This window comes from Podarcis filfolensis (genome assembly GCF_964270895.1).
Source record: "Podarcis filfolensis genome assembly, chromosome: 7".
NCBI classification, from domain to species: Eukaryota; Metazoa; Chordata; class Lepidosauria; order Squamata; family Lacertidae; genus Podarcis; species Podarcis filfolensis.
Genome location: NC_139603.1, coordinates 53380110 through 53394240, shown reverse-complemented (window position 1 = coordinate 53394240; position 14131 = coordinate 53380110). Strand labels below are relative to the sequence as shown.

At 40.8% G+C, this 14131-nt stretch overlaps 1 protein-coding gene across 6 annotated transcripts in view; it reads right to left on the bottom strand.

The window, feature by feature from the left end:
- The window catches only part of LOC310766553 (lipoxygenase homology domain-containing protein 1-like), a 179568-nt gene that overhangs the window by 117536 nt on the left and 47901 nt on the right, over nucleotides 1-14131 (bottom strand). For 5 of the 6 annotated variants that reach the window (XR_014550246.1, XM_083622817.1, XM_083622819.1 and 2 more), the window contains 8 exons: nucleotides 13473-13549; nucleotides 13076-13107; nucleotides 12586-12715; nucleotides 11732-11835; nucleotides 7010-7183; nucleotides 5967-6179; nucleotides 3829-4006; nucleotides 887-1018 (listed from right to left, as the gene is read on the bottom strand). Coding sequence is in view for 5 of the 6 variants with exons in the window: in XM_083622817.1 (XP_083478943.1) it covers nucleotides 887-1018; nucleotides 3829-4006; nucleotides 5967-6179; nucleotides 7010-7183; nucleotides 11732-11835; nucleotides 12586-12715; nucleotides 13076-13107; nucleotides 13473-13549 (1040 nt within the window). In the remaining variant the exon portion in view is untranslated. The remainder of the gene's footprint in view (nucleotides 1-886; nucleotides 1019-3828; nucleotides 4007-5966; nucleotides 6180-7009; nucleotides 7184-11731; nucleotides 11836-12585; nucleotides 12716-13075; nucleotides 13108-13472; nucleotides 13550-14131) is intronic. The other variant, XM_083622821.1, reaches the window with a different exon arrangement.

Here is a 14131-nt window from a genome sequence, read left to right as displayed (position 1 = left end):
CCCCAATCAGTTTGGATGAATACATGTTAGGAGGATAGCAACAACAGAGGTAGAGAATGTACTTTGTATGCAAGAGACATACCCAATCCTGATTCAAGATAAAAAAGCTGCTATAACAATTTCCTGTTTGCAAGAAGAGTACAAAGAATGTTTAATACACAACAAAGAATTGTGGACTGAATTAATTACCTAAAACAAAGCTCTGCTCAATCTCCTAGTAGCTTAGCTTCAAATGCCTAGCACCATATGACAGACAGTTCATAACTAGGAATGGTGGAAAAATTCAGTTCAGTCAACATTTGAAGACAATCTTACTTAGTTTGCACTTTCCAAAAGAATACATGAACTGAAACACAACTGTCTATGGAAATTCACACTTATCCAGATTTTGCAATGCAGTTTTTCAGCTAAGTGTACAAAAATGCATCTACTAGGGTTGGATGTGCATATAAATGCATATATTTGTTTACAAAAAAGAAAAATACATTGTATTAGGGAAAATTGCTTTGCAGAACAAACATTTAAAAATAGGGGAACAAACATTTAAAAATGTGTGTAGTAGGAGAAACCTGCACAAAAGTTGTGATGAATTTTCATAAGAACTTTTATTTTTAAAAATTGTAAACTGATGTGGAAACATGGATAAGTGAACTTAAGATTGGAAAAATGAGAAAGTGAAAGAAAGCAAAAATATTTGGCCAGCTCTAGCCATAACTTGGAGGGATTTCAGATAACATAAGCTCTATGACAGCATAAGGTCACCATCTGCAACTCATTGTAGAGTTTAAGTGGTAAGAAAAATCAAGTCTCATCAATTAGGTGCCAAACTGAAGCAAGACAACATTAATGCTGCACTATAGGGCTATTGTTTTACATGGTCCCTTACTTGAGGGAGGAGAATCTGGACATCTGTAGGACACTAAATTTTGAGTTCCTGCTTGTTGGTGTTTGGATTCTCTGATCACTTCTTTCTGCTGAGCAGGCGTTGCAGATGTTCCCATAGGCTTCTCTCTGCCAACTGAAATTTAATTAAAAGGAAGATTAAAGGTCATCATATTTTATTTCTCTAGAAATGTCCCAAAAAATCAAGAAGGCAATAGGTCTTGCAGTTTTTCAATATATCATATTATTAATGCATGTTTTATCTTAATGCATTGTGGAAGATATACATATTTGAGTTTGGTCTCCTAGAAGCTCACTCCTTAATACCTCCCTACACAAAATGAGATGGTAATAAATTCCTATTACTGCTTTGGAAATCCAAGTCATGTGTTATCAGCTATGTATGCTTCAAGTGGCTTGTCCCTGGGGTATATTCCACTACCACATAATTCTGTTTCCTTCTCTTTAAAAAGAAAACACTGCCATAAGCCTTCTTCAGCCAAAATTAAATGTGTGCACAGTCCACCAAGCTCTGCTCCTATACATACTGCAGCAGCAAAGAAGAATCAGATGTAGAGTTATAGATTTCAAATTAGCAACATCTTCTTTGAAATAAGCTGCAACTTTTAAAATCCATTGAAAAATTTAAACTTACAAATATTGCAATAATCAAATCTGGCCATGATGGAGAAGAGGTCTAACCACTCCAGTTTCCCTGGGGCCGGCCTGGCTGTACCACTGAGTGACTCTATGGTCCAGCTCAGTTTTTTCAGTCAAGGAGGGGAGTCCAGCCCCACAGCCACTGACAGGTTCTGCAGCCCAGCTAACAAACCCTGTCCCATCTCTGAACAACAAGGCAGCTTCTCTACCTGCTCTCATATACTGTAACCCCTCACACCAGTCTCTAATAGGTGCTTTCCAGCACTCATCTACCTGCCAAGTTGTGACAAGAAATACAAATTTGAACAACTGAATTAATTTTCCCCAACTCAATACCCCCAGGAAGTAAAAAAATAAACATGATAGGAATAGTTACAAATGCAAGGAGATTAATGGCTTGCCCTAAATATGATCCTAAATGAGACCATTTCACAAGATGGATCCAGACTTTGCCTTTCACAGATAGAAAGGCTGTTTCCATCCATGGAAAGCCTTTGATCCAGCAAAAGGAGGAAGCTGATGTTTGCCTATTCCCCTCACACCCTGCAGTCCCAGAGTGACTTCTTCCCAACCCTCTAGTACTGTGCAGGAGGTGTTGTTGGGAAGAAGAAAATCAGCAAAGTTACTTTGCAGGAGCAAAGTCTGGATGCAAGATCATGCATTCATTTATTATTTCTTCAGAATGATAAAAAATATATCCTTTCCCTAAGGGCTCTGGCCAGGTAGTAATACTGTAAGATAAAAGTATGTGCATATAGATAGATGTGTGCACACACACATTAAACCTTGCTTACTTAGTCCACCTAAGAAAGTGCTGCAGTGCTGCATTGCCTCCTAATGATGCTTAAATGGTAACTGTAACAGATCTACCACCGCTGACTGCCCTCAGTTAAACCTGTAGTGAACCTATTGTATGGTATGCCAATTAATTTAATTTCTAAATTACCACCAGTTATCTTTTTGGGTTCTTGTGTGAGTGAAAACTTAGTTTGGCTGAGGTATTTTCAAATTGTATAATAGACCCTGAGGATCACCACCAGTGGCGTAGCGTGGGTTGTCAGCACCCGGGGCAAGGCAAGTAATTTGCACCCCCTAACCCGTGGATTTGCGCCCCCTAACCCTAACCCCCCAGATGTTGCGCCCGGTGCGCCCGGCCCCCCCTGCACCCCCCACGCTACGCCACTGATCACCACACTTTTTTTAACTGGTTTGGGAGTCTTCTCTTTCTAGAAGATCTCTCCCCTCCTGACTGAGATGAGACCCAGGTAGACTGTATCTGCACACCTGCTATCTCCTCTGGCTCAGACTCCGCCCTCTATTTAACTCCTGTCTGTATACTCCCCCAAGACACTCACTACAGTCTTACTATCTAAGCTATGAGGCTCCTTCCTCTAGCTATAGATATTCTCCTCAGAGCAGATGTTAAACTCAATTCTGAACCAAACTCCCTCAGACAAACCCTGTCCTAATCCGGACACGGAGCAATGGATCCAAACTACAAGAAAGAAGATTCCACCTAAACATTAGGAAGAACTTCCTGACAGTAAGAGCTTTTCGACAGTGGAATTTGCTGCCAAGGAGTGTGGTGGAGTCTCCTTCTTTGGAGGTCTTTAAGCAGAGGCTTGACAACCATATGTCAGGAGTGCTCTGATGGTGTTTCCTGCTTGGCAGGGGGTTGGACTCAATGGCCCTTGTGGTCTCTTCCAACTCTATGATTCTATGATTCTATGATTCCCTGTCTCCCATCTCAAATAAAGCCCTGTCTAAAAACTCCCTCAGAAACTGCTCCTCCCAAAGTGCTGCTCCACACCTCCTATTTGGTTAGCTGTCTTGGTAGCCAATCAGAGAGAGGTTCCAGCACTCTGGTGGAATTCTGAAGGACTGCATCACCAGGCTCTGGTTTGGCTCTAAACAGTTATGTTCAACTAAAAGTGTCCCTCTAAATGCAATTCTTGACTGAGCCTGGTTCTAGGATGGTATATTTTGTAGACTGCGTACTGGGAAACTGCAATGGGATACATGAAATGACACAGTCTCTTACCTGGGCTGCTCCTGCAAATCACCTGGGCTGCCTGATCAACACAATAACACTGAGTTGAATTAATTAAAATAGTATTAATGTTTGATTATTACAGTACGATAGAGCAAATGCTTCATAAACAGGCCTTGCATTGGTGCCTCAAATACAGTTTTCATCTTTAGTTTCAATCAATGTTTTTATCTTTCTAAAAAGACTCCAAACAATATTTTTAATGTAAAAGACCAACCATTTAGAATGTGACTTACATTTGACAACTTGCGGGTAAAACCAAATGTTGCTTTCTCCAGTATGAACAACTGGTTTGGTCTGACCATTAGGCAGGAGACCTACATATATCCCTCTGTTGCGTGTAGATTCTAGGCTTACAGACCCACTTTCTAAATTCTTTTCCACTTTAAAATGACAGTCCACATCTCCTGTGCCCTGTAAGAAAGCAGCATAATAACAAGAAATCAGCTGAATGTGTCCACACATCAATACAAAGATTATTTTTCTGGTAAATTTCTCATTAAGGCAAGGGAGTTCATAGAATCATAGAATTAGAAGGGACCCCTAGGGTCATCTTGTCCAACCCCCTGCAATGAAGGAATCTCAGCTAAAGCATTCATATACAGTTCAGTGGTCAAAAGATGCAGAAAAGATGTTAAAGACAGAAGAAATCTGATTAATTAAATAAATCTGTGCAAACCAAACAAAGAATGCAGCCTACCAGAATCTCTCATGGCTGCTTGACCCTGTTCAACCTACAAAGAGCAAAACCCTAAGTAAAGCCAAAGATAGAAGTGCTCCAAATTTGGTATACTGAACGACTTTAAAACATGGAGTGGATTTCTAAACATAACATTTCCTGTAGAATCTTGACACAGCTTCCAAAATAACAGGTCTCCTACTGGCTTCCCAGGATAATACTTAAAGTAATATTACTATTTATCCCTCTAATAGTCTATCTCTATTCTGAAGAAGCCATTATTAAGAGCCTGAGAGCTCAGCCATCTTATTAATAGTACTGTTTGACACAACATTATAATGGCCATTTCAGTATATTCATTGACATTCACATTACTAAAGATCTACTGATACTTATGAGATGCAATACTTCAGGCATATTATAGGCAGCCATCCAGTTTTAATCAGCAATTTGCACTGACCTTAAAACCAGATTTAACATTATTATTAGCAAGAAACCCGCAGTTAATCAATTTGATCCATGGGGAGGAGAGAGACTCATAAGGTAGGCACACTCTATCTACAGGAATTACTAGCATGACTGTTTGAAACATTTTACATAACCGTGGTTGTTATAAAGGTTGTTGTATAACCCCTTACAGAATAAAACAGGCCTTGTTTTCTAAAAAAAGTTTTAAGCTTTCCTATTTTTATTATTATTTATTACATTTCTACACTGCCCTTCATCTGGGGATAACAGGGCAGTTTACAATATTAAAACGCAAAAATACATAACATAATAACAGTTAAAGGCCATAGATTATTTAATTAGCCAAAGGCCTGGGAGAAGAGGAATGTTTTTGCCCGGCACCTAAATATATGTAATGAAGGTACCAGGCAAGCCTCCCTGGAGAGAGCATTCCACAAGCAGGGAGCCACCACAGAAAAGGCCTGCTCTCGTGTTGCCACACCTCAGAAGGAGGCACATGGAAAAGGACCTCCAATGATGTTTGCAGGACCTGGGTTGGTTCATCTAGGGCAGGGGTAGGCAACCTAAGGCCCGTGGGCCAGATGCGGCCCAATCGCCTTCTCAATCCAGCCTGCAGACGGTCTGGGAATCAGCGTGTTTTTACATGAGTAGAATGTGTCCTTTTATTTAAAATGCATCTCTGGGCTATTTGTGGGGCCTGCCTGGTGTTTTTACATGAGTAGAATGTGTGGTTTTATTTAAAATGCATCTCTGGGTTATTTGTGGGGCATAGGAATTCGTTCATTCCCCCCCCCAAAAAAAAATAGTCCGGCTCCCCACAAGGTCTGAGGGACAGTGAGCTCCCTGCTGAAAAAGTTTACTGCCCCCGGCCTAAGTTGTTCAGCTGTTTGTTGTTGTTGTTGTTGTTGTTGTTTTTGCTTGCCTGCTTGCCTGCCTCCTTCGCGTCCTCTCCCTGCATGCCTTGTATGCCTCCTCCCCACTGCCCCCACCTTGCTCTGCCCCTGCCTGGTTCCTCCCAGGAATCCCATCCTACTCAGGCAATAGCCAGTGGTTCTTTCATATTATGACACCTGTCTCATATAATCTTTACCATATTTCTGGGAAACAAAAATCATAGCACTGTCAAGTCTTAGCCAGATTCTTCTGTGTTAGCACACTTAAAATTGCTTCTTCTTGTGGCAAGTTATGTTCACATCCACAGAGAAAGCATGAACAGGAGCTCCTTACCGTTCCATTACACTGCCCATCCTTGATCCTCAGATACATTCTTGGGTTTTTTACACTTTCAAACATGCAAACCCCAGAGCTGATTTTATGTACTCTCCAGTAAGAGTCGTCAGATTGATTTCCTGCTCCACTGCAGCTCCCATCAGGCCTCAGGCAGAGAGACTGGCAGTAGCTAGTAGTGAGCAAAATTATGGCACTGTTGTGGAACACTCCCTAGAAATCAGCAAAAAGAACCAGCTGTAAATAATATGGCCTTTCAAACAGTTCTGTACTTCTTCACCTTTCATCCCAGTGCAGTGACTCTCTAATCCTTGTTACCCAGAGCAAATCACAAAATGTTTTCTTTTTTTATGGTGCCAGGTCTCCCACACATTTGATACAAGCCAGTAAGGCTGCAATCCTATACCAGCTTACCTGGAAGTAAGTGTCAAATAACTCATTGGGACTTACTTTTGAGCAGATGTCATGTGTAGCATTGCACTTCCACTTACTTCAGCCGGATTAGTAGATGCTGGGAGAGGGGGTCTGAGAGATAGTGGTTTGTTTAAAACCAAGCCTAAGTATTTCCTAGTTCTCAGCTCTAAGACAAATGTGGTACTTGTGAAATGTGGCACATATATTTATTTTGCTCTGATTAAATAAAAACCTATGTGGGAAGTTTATCTTTTCACAGGGAAATAAAACTTGTGCTCCACTTTGCAAGTGACAGCTTTTTTAAAAAAAATAGATCTTATTTCCACGTAGAAAGGGGGGGGGGAATCACACACAAAGTGTGAAGCAGTCCTACATATCAGACTTGGTTGTTTTTATATGTGTTTGCACACAACCTCACCTGCCTTTTGGTTGTGTATGGCAGAATTATTCAGGGCCACAAGGATCAACAAAGGGATTTAAAAAGAAACCCTAGCCTCACACAGTGATTTTGACGATTGCAGTCTTCAGCTCCACCTAGTGGGTGGAGAGATCTCTCTCATCTGTTGAAACCAGTTAAGGCAGTGGCTTATGACACATACCACCCAATTGCCTTTCTCCTCCAATCTTACCTTAACATGAACTACAAACTCCTTTGTCAGTCCTGCATAGCTTGTGGCATCATCAGCTACAGTGCCTTGGAGGTTGAAAGTCACCATTTGCCCTGGGTTCCGGGCAGATTCCAGAATTGCGCAACGACTTGGCTGAACGTGAACCTGCAGCTCACAGTGGACGTCACCATTGTTCTAATAAGGGCAAGATGGGACTAATCAGTATATTAGACTGAAAACTGAGCCAGATAAAAAGTCATGGTTTTCTTTGCACCCAAACTGCAGAGCCAACTGCAGATTGCCATAAGCACCAAAGATCACCTTGCTGTTATTCATTTATTATTCGTTATTTAGTTCAACAATTTATAAAATCCTTAACACATTAGTTTCTATGGGGACATTTTTCTTCTGTTGCCTTCAGGCTTGCAGTCTGACGCTGCTGGACGCTGCAGGATTTCAAGTCTCAGATTTCGCTATCTGGAGATATAAAGTATCCAGAGAATTCCACCTCTCTTTATTTCTTAAAGGGTACTTTAGCACCTTCAACAAACAACACTGCAAAAGGTCACACAGAAGGCGTCAAATCAGAAGATCATACTCTAGAACCAAAGTCTCTTGGCAGTTCAGTTCGAATTCAAGATTTCCACCTTATCATTGTCTCCTATCTGTGACTTCTTATAAGAGTGAAATCCCGTTACATTGTATTTATGAAGAAAAAAACAGACATTATTAAGGCCAAACCAGCAAATATGATTTGTGGGATAATCCTCCAGCATTACAGGCATCGCTGTGGTTTTATGGATGGTGCTCTTAGCTAGAATGCTAAAAGCATTTGTTGTTGTTGTTTAGTCGTTTAGTCGTGTCCGACTCTTCGTGACCCCATGGACCAGAGCACGCCAGGCACTTCTGTCTACCACTGCCTCCCGCAGTTTGGTCAGACTCATGTTTGTAGCTTCGAAGACACTATCCAACCATCTCGTCCTCTGTCGTCCCCTTCTTCTTGTGCCCTCCATCTTTCCCAACATCAGGGTCTTTTCCAGGGAGTCTTCTCTTCTCATGAGGTGGCCAAAGTATTGGAGCCTCAGCTTCACGATCTGTCCTTCCAGTGAGCACTCAGGGCTGATTTCCTTCAGAATGGAGAGGTTTGATCTTCTTGCAGTCCATGGGACTCTCAAGAGTCTCCTCCAGCACCATAATTCAAAAGCATCAATTCTTCGGCGATCAGCCTTCTTTATGGTCCAGCTCTCACTTCCATACATCACTACTGGGAAAACCATAGCTTTTACTATACGGACCTTTGTTGGCAAGGTGATGTCTCTACTTTTTAAGATGCTGTCTAGGTTGGTCATTGCTTTCCTCCCAAGAAGCAGGCGTCTCTTAATTTCGTGGCTGCTGTCACCATCTGCAGTGATCATGGAGCCCAAGAAAGTAAAATCTCTCACTGCCTCCATTTCTTCTCCTTCTATTTGCCAGGAGGTGATGGGACCAGTGGCCATGATCTTCGTTTTTTTGATGTTGAGCTTCAGGCCATATTTTGCGCTCTCCTCTTTTACCCTCAATAAAAGGTTCTTTAATTCCTCCTCACTTTCTGCCATCAAGGTTGTGTCATCTGCATATCTGAGGTTGTTGATATTTCTTCCAGCAATCTTAATTCCGGCTAGGGATTCATCCAGCCCAGCCTTTCGCATGATGAATTCTGCATATAAGTTAAATAACCAGGGAGACAATATACAGCCTTGTCGTACTCCTTTCCCAATTTTGAACCAATCAGTTGTTCCATATCCAGTCCTAACTGTAGCTTCTTGTCCCACATAGAGATTTCTCAGGAGACAGATGAGGTGATCAGGCACTCCCATTTCTTTAAGAACTTGCCATAGTTTGCTGTGGTCGACACAGTCAAAGGCTTTTGCATAGTCAATGAAGCAGAAGTAGATGTCTTTCTGGAACTCTCTGGCTTTCTCCATAATCCAGCGCATGTTTGCAATTTGGTCTCTGGTTCCTCTGCCTCTTCTAAATCCAGCTTGCACTTCTGGGAGTTCTCGGTCCACATACTGCTTGAGCCTTCCTTGTAGAATTTTAAGCATAACCTTGCTAGCGTGTGAAATGAGTGCAATTGTGCGGTAGTTGGAGCATTCTTTAGCACTGCCCTTCTTTGGGATTGGGATGTAGACTGATCTTCTCCAATCCTCTGGCCACTGCTGAGTTTTCCAAACTTGCTGGCATATTGAGTGTAGCACCTTAACAGCATCATCTTTTAAAATTTTAAATAGCTCAGCTGGAATACCATCACTTCCACTGGCCTTGTTATTTGCAGTGCTTTCTAAGGCCCATTTGACTTCACTCTCCAGGATGTCTGGCTCAAGGTCAGCAACCCCACTACCTGGGGTGTACGAGGCATCCATTTCTTTCTGGTATAATTCCTCTGTGTATTCTTGCCACCTCTTCTTGATGTCTTCTGCTTCTGTTAGGTCCTTACCACTTTTGTCCTTTATTATGGCAATCTTTGAACGAAATGTTCCTTTCATATCTCCAATTTTCTTGAACAGATCTCTGGTTCTTCCCATTCTGTTGTTTTCCTCTATTTCTTTGCATTGCTCGTTTAAGAAGGCCTTCTTATCTCTCCTTGCTATTTTTTGGAAATCTGCATTCAATTTCCTGTATCTTTCTCTATCTCCCTCGCATTTTGCTTGCCTTCTCTCCCCCGCTATTTGTAAGGCCTCATTGGACAGCCACTTTGCTTTCTTGCATTTCCTTTTCATTGGGATGGTTTTCGTTGCTGCCTCCTGTATAATGTTGCGAGCCTCCATCCATAGTTCTTCAGGCACTCTGTCTAGCAAATCTAAATCCTTAAACCTGTTCCTCACTTCCACTGTGTATTCATAAGGGATTTGATTTAGATTGTATCTTACCGGCCCAGTGGTTTTTCCTACTTTCTTCAGTTTAAGCTTGAATTTTGTTATAAGAAGCTGATGATCCGAGCCACAGTCAGCTCCAGGTCTTGTTTTTGCTGACTGTATTGAGCTTCTCCATCTTTGGCTGCAGAGAATATAATCAATCTGATTTCGATGCTGCCCATCTGGTGATGTCCACGTGTAGAGTCGTCTCTTGTGTTGTTGGAAAAGTGTGTTTGTGATGACCAGCTTGTTCTCTTGACAGAACTCTATTAGCCTTTGCCCTGCTTCATTTTGCTCTCCAAGGCCAAACTTGCCCGTTGTTCCTTTTATCTCTTGATTCCCTACTTTAGCATTCCAATCCCCTATAATGAGAAGAACATCCTTCTTTGGTGTCGCTTCTATAAGGTGTTGTAAGTCTTCATAGAATTGGTCAATTTCAGTTTCTTCAGCACCAGTAGTTGGTGCATAAACTTGGATTACTGTTATGTTAAAAGGTCTGCCTTGGATTCGTATCGAGATCATTCTATCATTTTTGAGATTGCATCCCAGTACTGCTTTCGCCACTCTTTTGTTGACTATGAGGGCCACTCCATTTCTTTTCCGGGTTTCTTGCCCACAGTAGTAGATATGATGGTCATCCGAACTGAATTCGCCCATTCCTGTCCATTTTAGTTCACTGATGCCCAGGATGTCAATATTTATTCTTGCCATCTCATTTTTGACCACATCCAACTTACCCAGGTTCATGGTTCTTACATTCCAGGTTCCTATGCAATATTTTTCTTTACAGCATTGGACTTTCCTTTCACTTCCAGGCATATCCGCAACTGAACGTCCTTTCGGCTTTAGCCCAGCCGCTTCATCAGCTCTGGATCTACTTGTACTTGTCCTCCGCTCTTCCCCAGTAGCATGTTGGACGCCTTCCGACCTGAGGGGCTCATCTTAGTATTAAGTAAATTATAATGGGTACTAATATGCAATAGTATAAAAATACAGCAGCACAGTGCACAGCTTTGGAATAAAACACTCTAGGCAAAGAAGACTTCTTTGTGGTACAAAACTTTTTAGAACCACACCCCACTGCCCTCTGATTCTCTCTTTAAACTGTGTTGGCTTTTGTCAACTTGGTGCTCTCTTGATCTTTTTGGAGAACAACTCCCTTCAGGCTGGGAAGACTGAGCTGCATATTAATCAGTTCCTGATCTTGCCATATTTCATCCTATCTACTGAATGCAATCTGTATGGGGTTTTTTTGCTGATTCTCAATATCAGCAGCATTAGTAGTTTTGGTTATGCCAAAGAGAAAAGATTGAACCAAAATCATGGAGCCCAGTACGGTAATTCAAACCCACCCACAAAATGTAAGGTATTAACCTTTTATTTATTTCCACTTTCTCTGCATGATTTCAATCCAAAAGTCCCTCAAGAACTGTTAATATGTCACAAATATAGCTTTCCCACTATGCTTCAGTGAGAATGCATAAAAGAAAGCTACATTGCTATTTTAAATAGTGAAAACAAGCAACTATTTTACTTCTTTCTTATTATTCACTCTAAAATAGTAGGGACATTTGCAGGGACAAATCCTGAAGGCTTCAACAGTTTGAGAATAGTCACTTGAAATATACTGGCACAATTTGTCCCCTGTAATCTCATCCTGAAAACAAACTTCTTAATGTTTCAATGTTTAGCTATTTATAAACAAAAAACTGATTACAAATGGGGGTGGGGAGGCAAGGTTCATAAGATTCATCACATACGTCTGGTTTTGGTGACCACTATATTTGCGATACAATTTACATTTTTGGAAATTCATAGACACATGGGAAAAACCTGGGCAGCTTCATACCATTCCAGCAACTGAACCATGAGCAAAGCCAAGGGCTAGGTGTGGCACTGGGTGACTTTTAAACACACATGTGTTTCCTTTTTTGATGGCCACATCGAAAAGACCTTTAAAAAAAACAGAAGCAAAAAACCTGATCAGCTGTTTCATAGCATTTTGTCTGGGATGTTCTCACTCTTAAAACCCAAAAGACAACATGAAGTTTACTCTTTCTGAAATATATTGTTCCTCTCACAGATAAAATGTGAGGCTTTTAGATTTTCTGGTGATGGTCCTGGTGGTGAAATTGCTATATCAAGGTTGTTCTCTCAGGAATGTTTATCCTTGCCCACTAGTGTGACTAGACAGTGGGTGACATCGAAACACACCCAGCCATACTGATACAAACAAGGATGTGCAGATACAATTTGAATCACAGTGTGGAGAAATGACCTTGCTGCATTTTAAGCAGGTAGTGTACACTGCTGCTATCAGCACTTAGGTCTTACAAGCTACCTTCTACACACACACACACACACACACACACACACACACACACGTAGAATTACAGAGGAAAGTGTCTGGGATGAATAGAGCAATTTCCAGGCTTGACCTTTGCTGCTTCTCATTTGTGAAGCTACACAAACCCAATGTGAGCATTTCTGTGTGGTTCTATAGCCCGTACAACAAAGGCTCAAGGAGCTGTCCCTTCCTCTTAGCCTTAATATGTGTAATGATATGACAAAACAAAGAATTTCATTTAAATAATCTACTGTCTTAACTCTGTACTGTACATCTACAAAAGTTTAGAGAGTTCTCTTCACAAAAAGGGTTAACAAAAATTTACCATGATCACAAAGAAGAGACAATAAAGTTACCGTATTTATCTTTCTTGTCACCACGGGCATGAACAGTTCCATCAGGAGATAGGCATATGAATCCATGGGATACCTTGTTGTAAAACTGAAGTGTATTGCCTTTCTGAAATTTCCATTTTTCAGCTGCCCACTGGTTAAAGAAAGACAGACAACAAATCATCACACAAACGGCAACACATCAGGTATCCTACACTGAATTAATATAAATTTCAACCAGCCTATTGCTGTCTGCTCTGACTGGCAGAAGTTCTTCAGGGTGTCCATCAGACGAGTTTTAGCCTTGCAACCCATGACCTTTTAGCTGGAGATGCTAATTAAGGACTGTACCTTGTGCTTCCACAGTGCCCATTTCTACTACGAACCTATGGCCCCTGCCAAAGACTGCTTGTGCAAAACACATGGACAGCCACAGATGTAGTACAGCATGATTTAAATGGGTCTAATAATTTTGTTTAAAGCTTTAAAAAAAGGATAGAAGGTAGAATTTTACCATTTCTGCTCTTTTGATTTCCAGCTCTTGTCCTACAGAAATAAAAACACTAACATGAGTAAAGTCTAAGGGGCAAATTTGCTAGAATCAACAAGACTTAAATCCTATATAATTCCAGGGAAACTTTGTGATCCTATGCATGTTGCTCTGGAAGTAAGTCCCAATGCATTCAATTAGGCTTACTCATAACTAAACATGCATAAGAATACAGTCTCAGACTGATTAAGCCTTAAGGCTTTGAAGCGGGTATCGGTGCTAAACCTTAAATATCAAAGAAATTATATACTGGTTGCATGCACAACCAACATTGAAACACCCAGAATGTGACCTTCTATAGACACACCACAAAGTGCCATGACTCATAAAATGTTCTTGTCTGCCAGTGGTTTATACTTACTCCCAGCAAATGTGTCGTCAAGAGTGACATACAGTTCTCTAACAATTTTGCCATCATCTTCTCCTTGATCTAGCCATCTTTGGGGGGGAAACACATTATTTAATAATAATACATATTCCCATGCTGCTCTTTATAAACTCAAGTATATTAAAATGAACCTGGGTTATTAGTTTGGCCAACTCTAGATTACATATCAGAAACATAGTTGTGGGACCAGATAAAGGTCTACCTTTAGGAAAAGACAAATATTTAAAAAGAGCCACATTTTTGTTAACTTCTCTTTCAGAAGTTTAATAATGAGTATTTCCCCCTAAGAAACTTGAATCTCAGTATTGTAAAACTGGTGCACAGCTGTGTGAAGAATGAAAGCTACTACACACACAAGTACAGGCACAAACAATTCTTGTGTTTATGAAAAAAAAATGTGATTGCCATAAAATTAAAACTGTACTGAAAGATCTCTACTGGATGAAGCCATTACCGTCTTGAGCGGTGTGTGATTTCTATCGATAGATTGGGGGCTAGCATTAATATAGGAAGATAAAAATGTTAAAGGAAATGAATGGGTACAAGAACAAAATAGATATGAATGGGTCATTTATAATGTTTTGTTGTGAAAATCCTGCTAATAATAATAATAATAATAATAATAATAATAA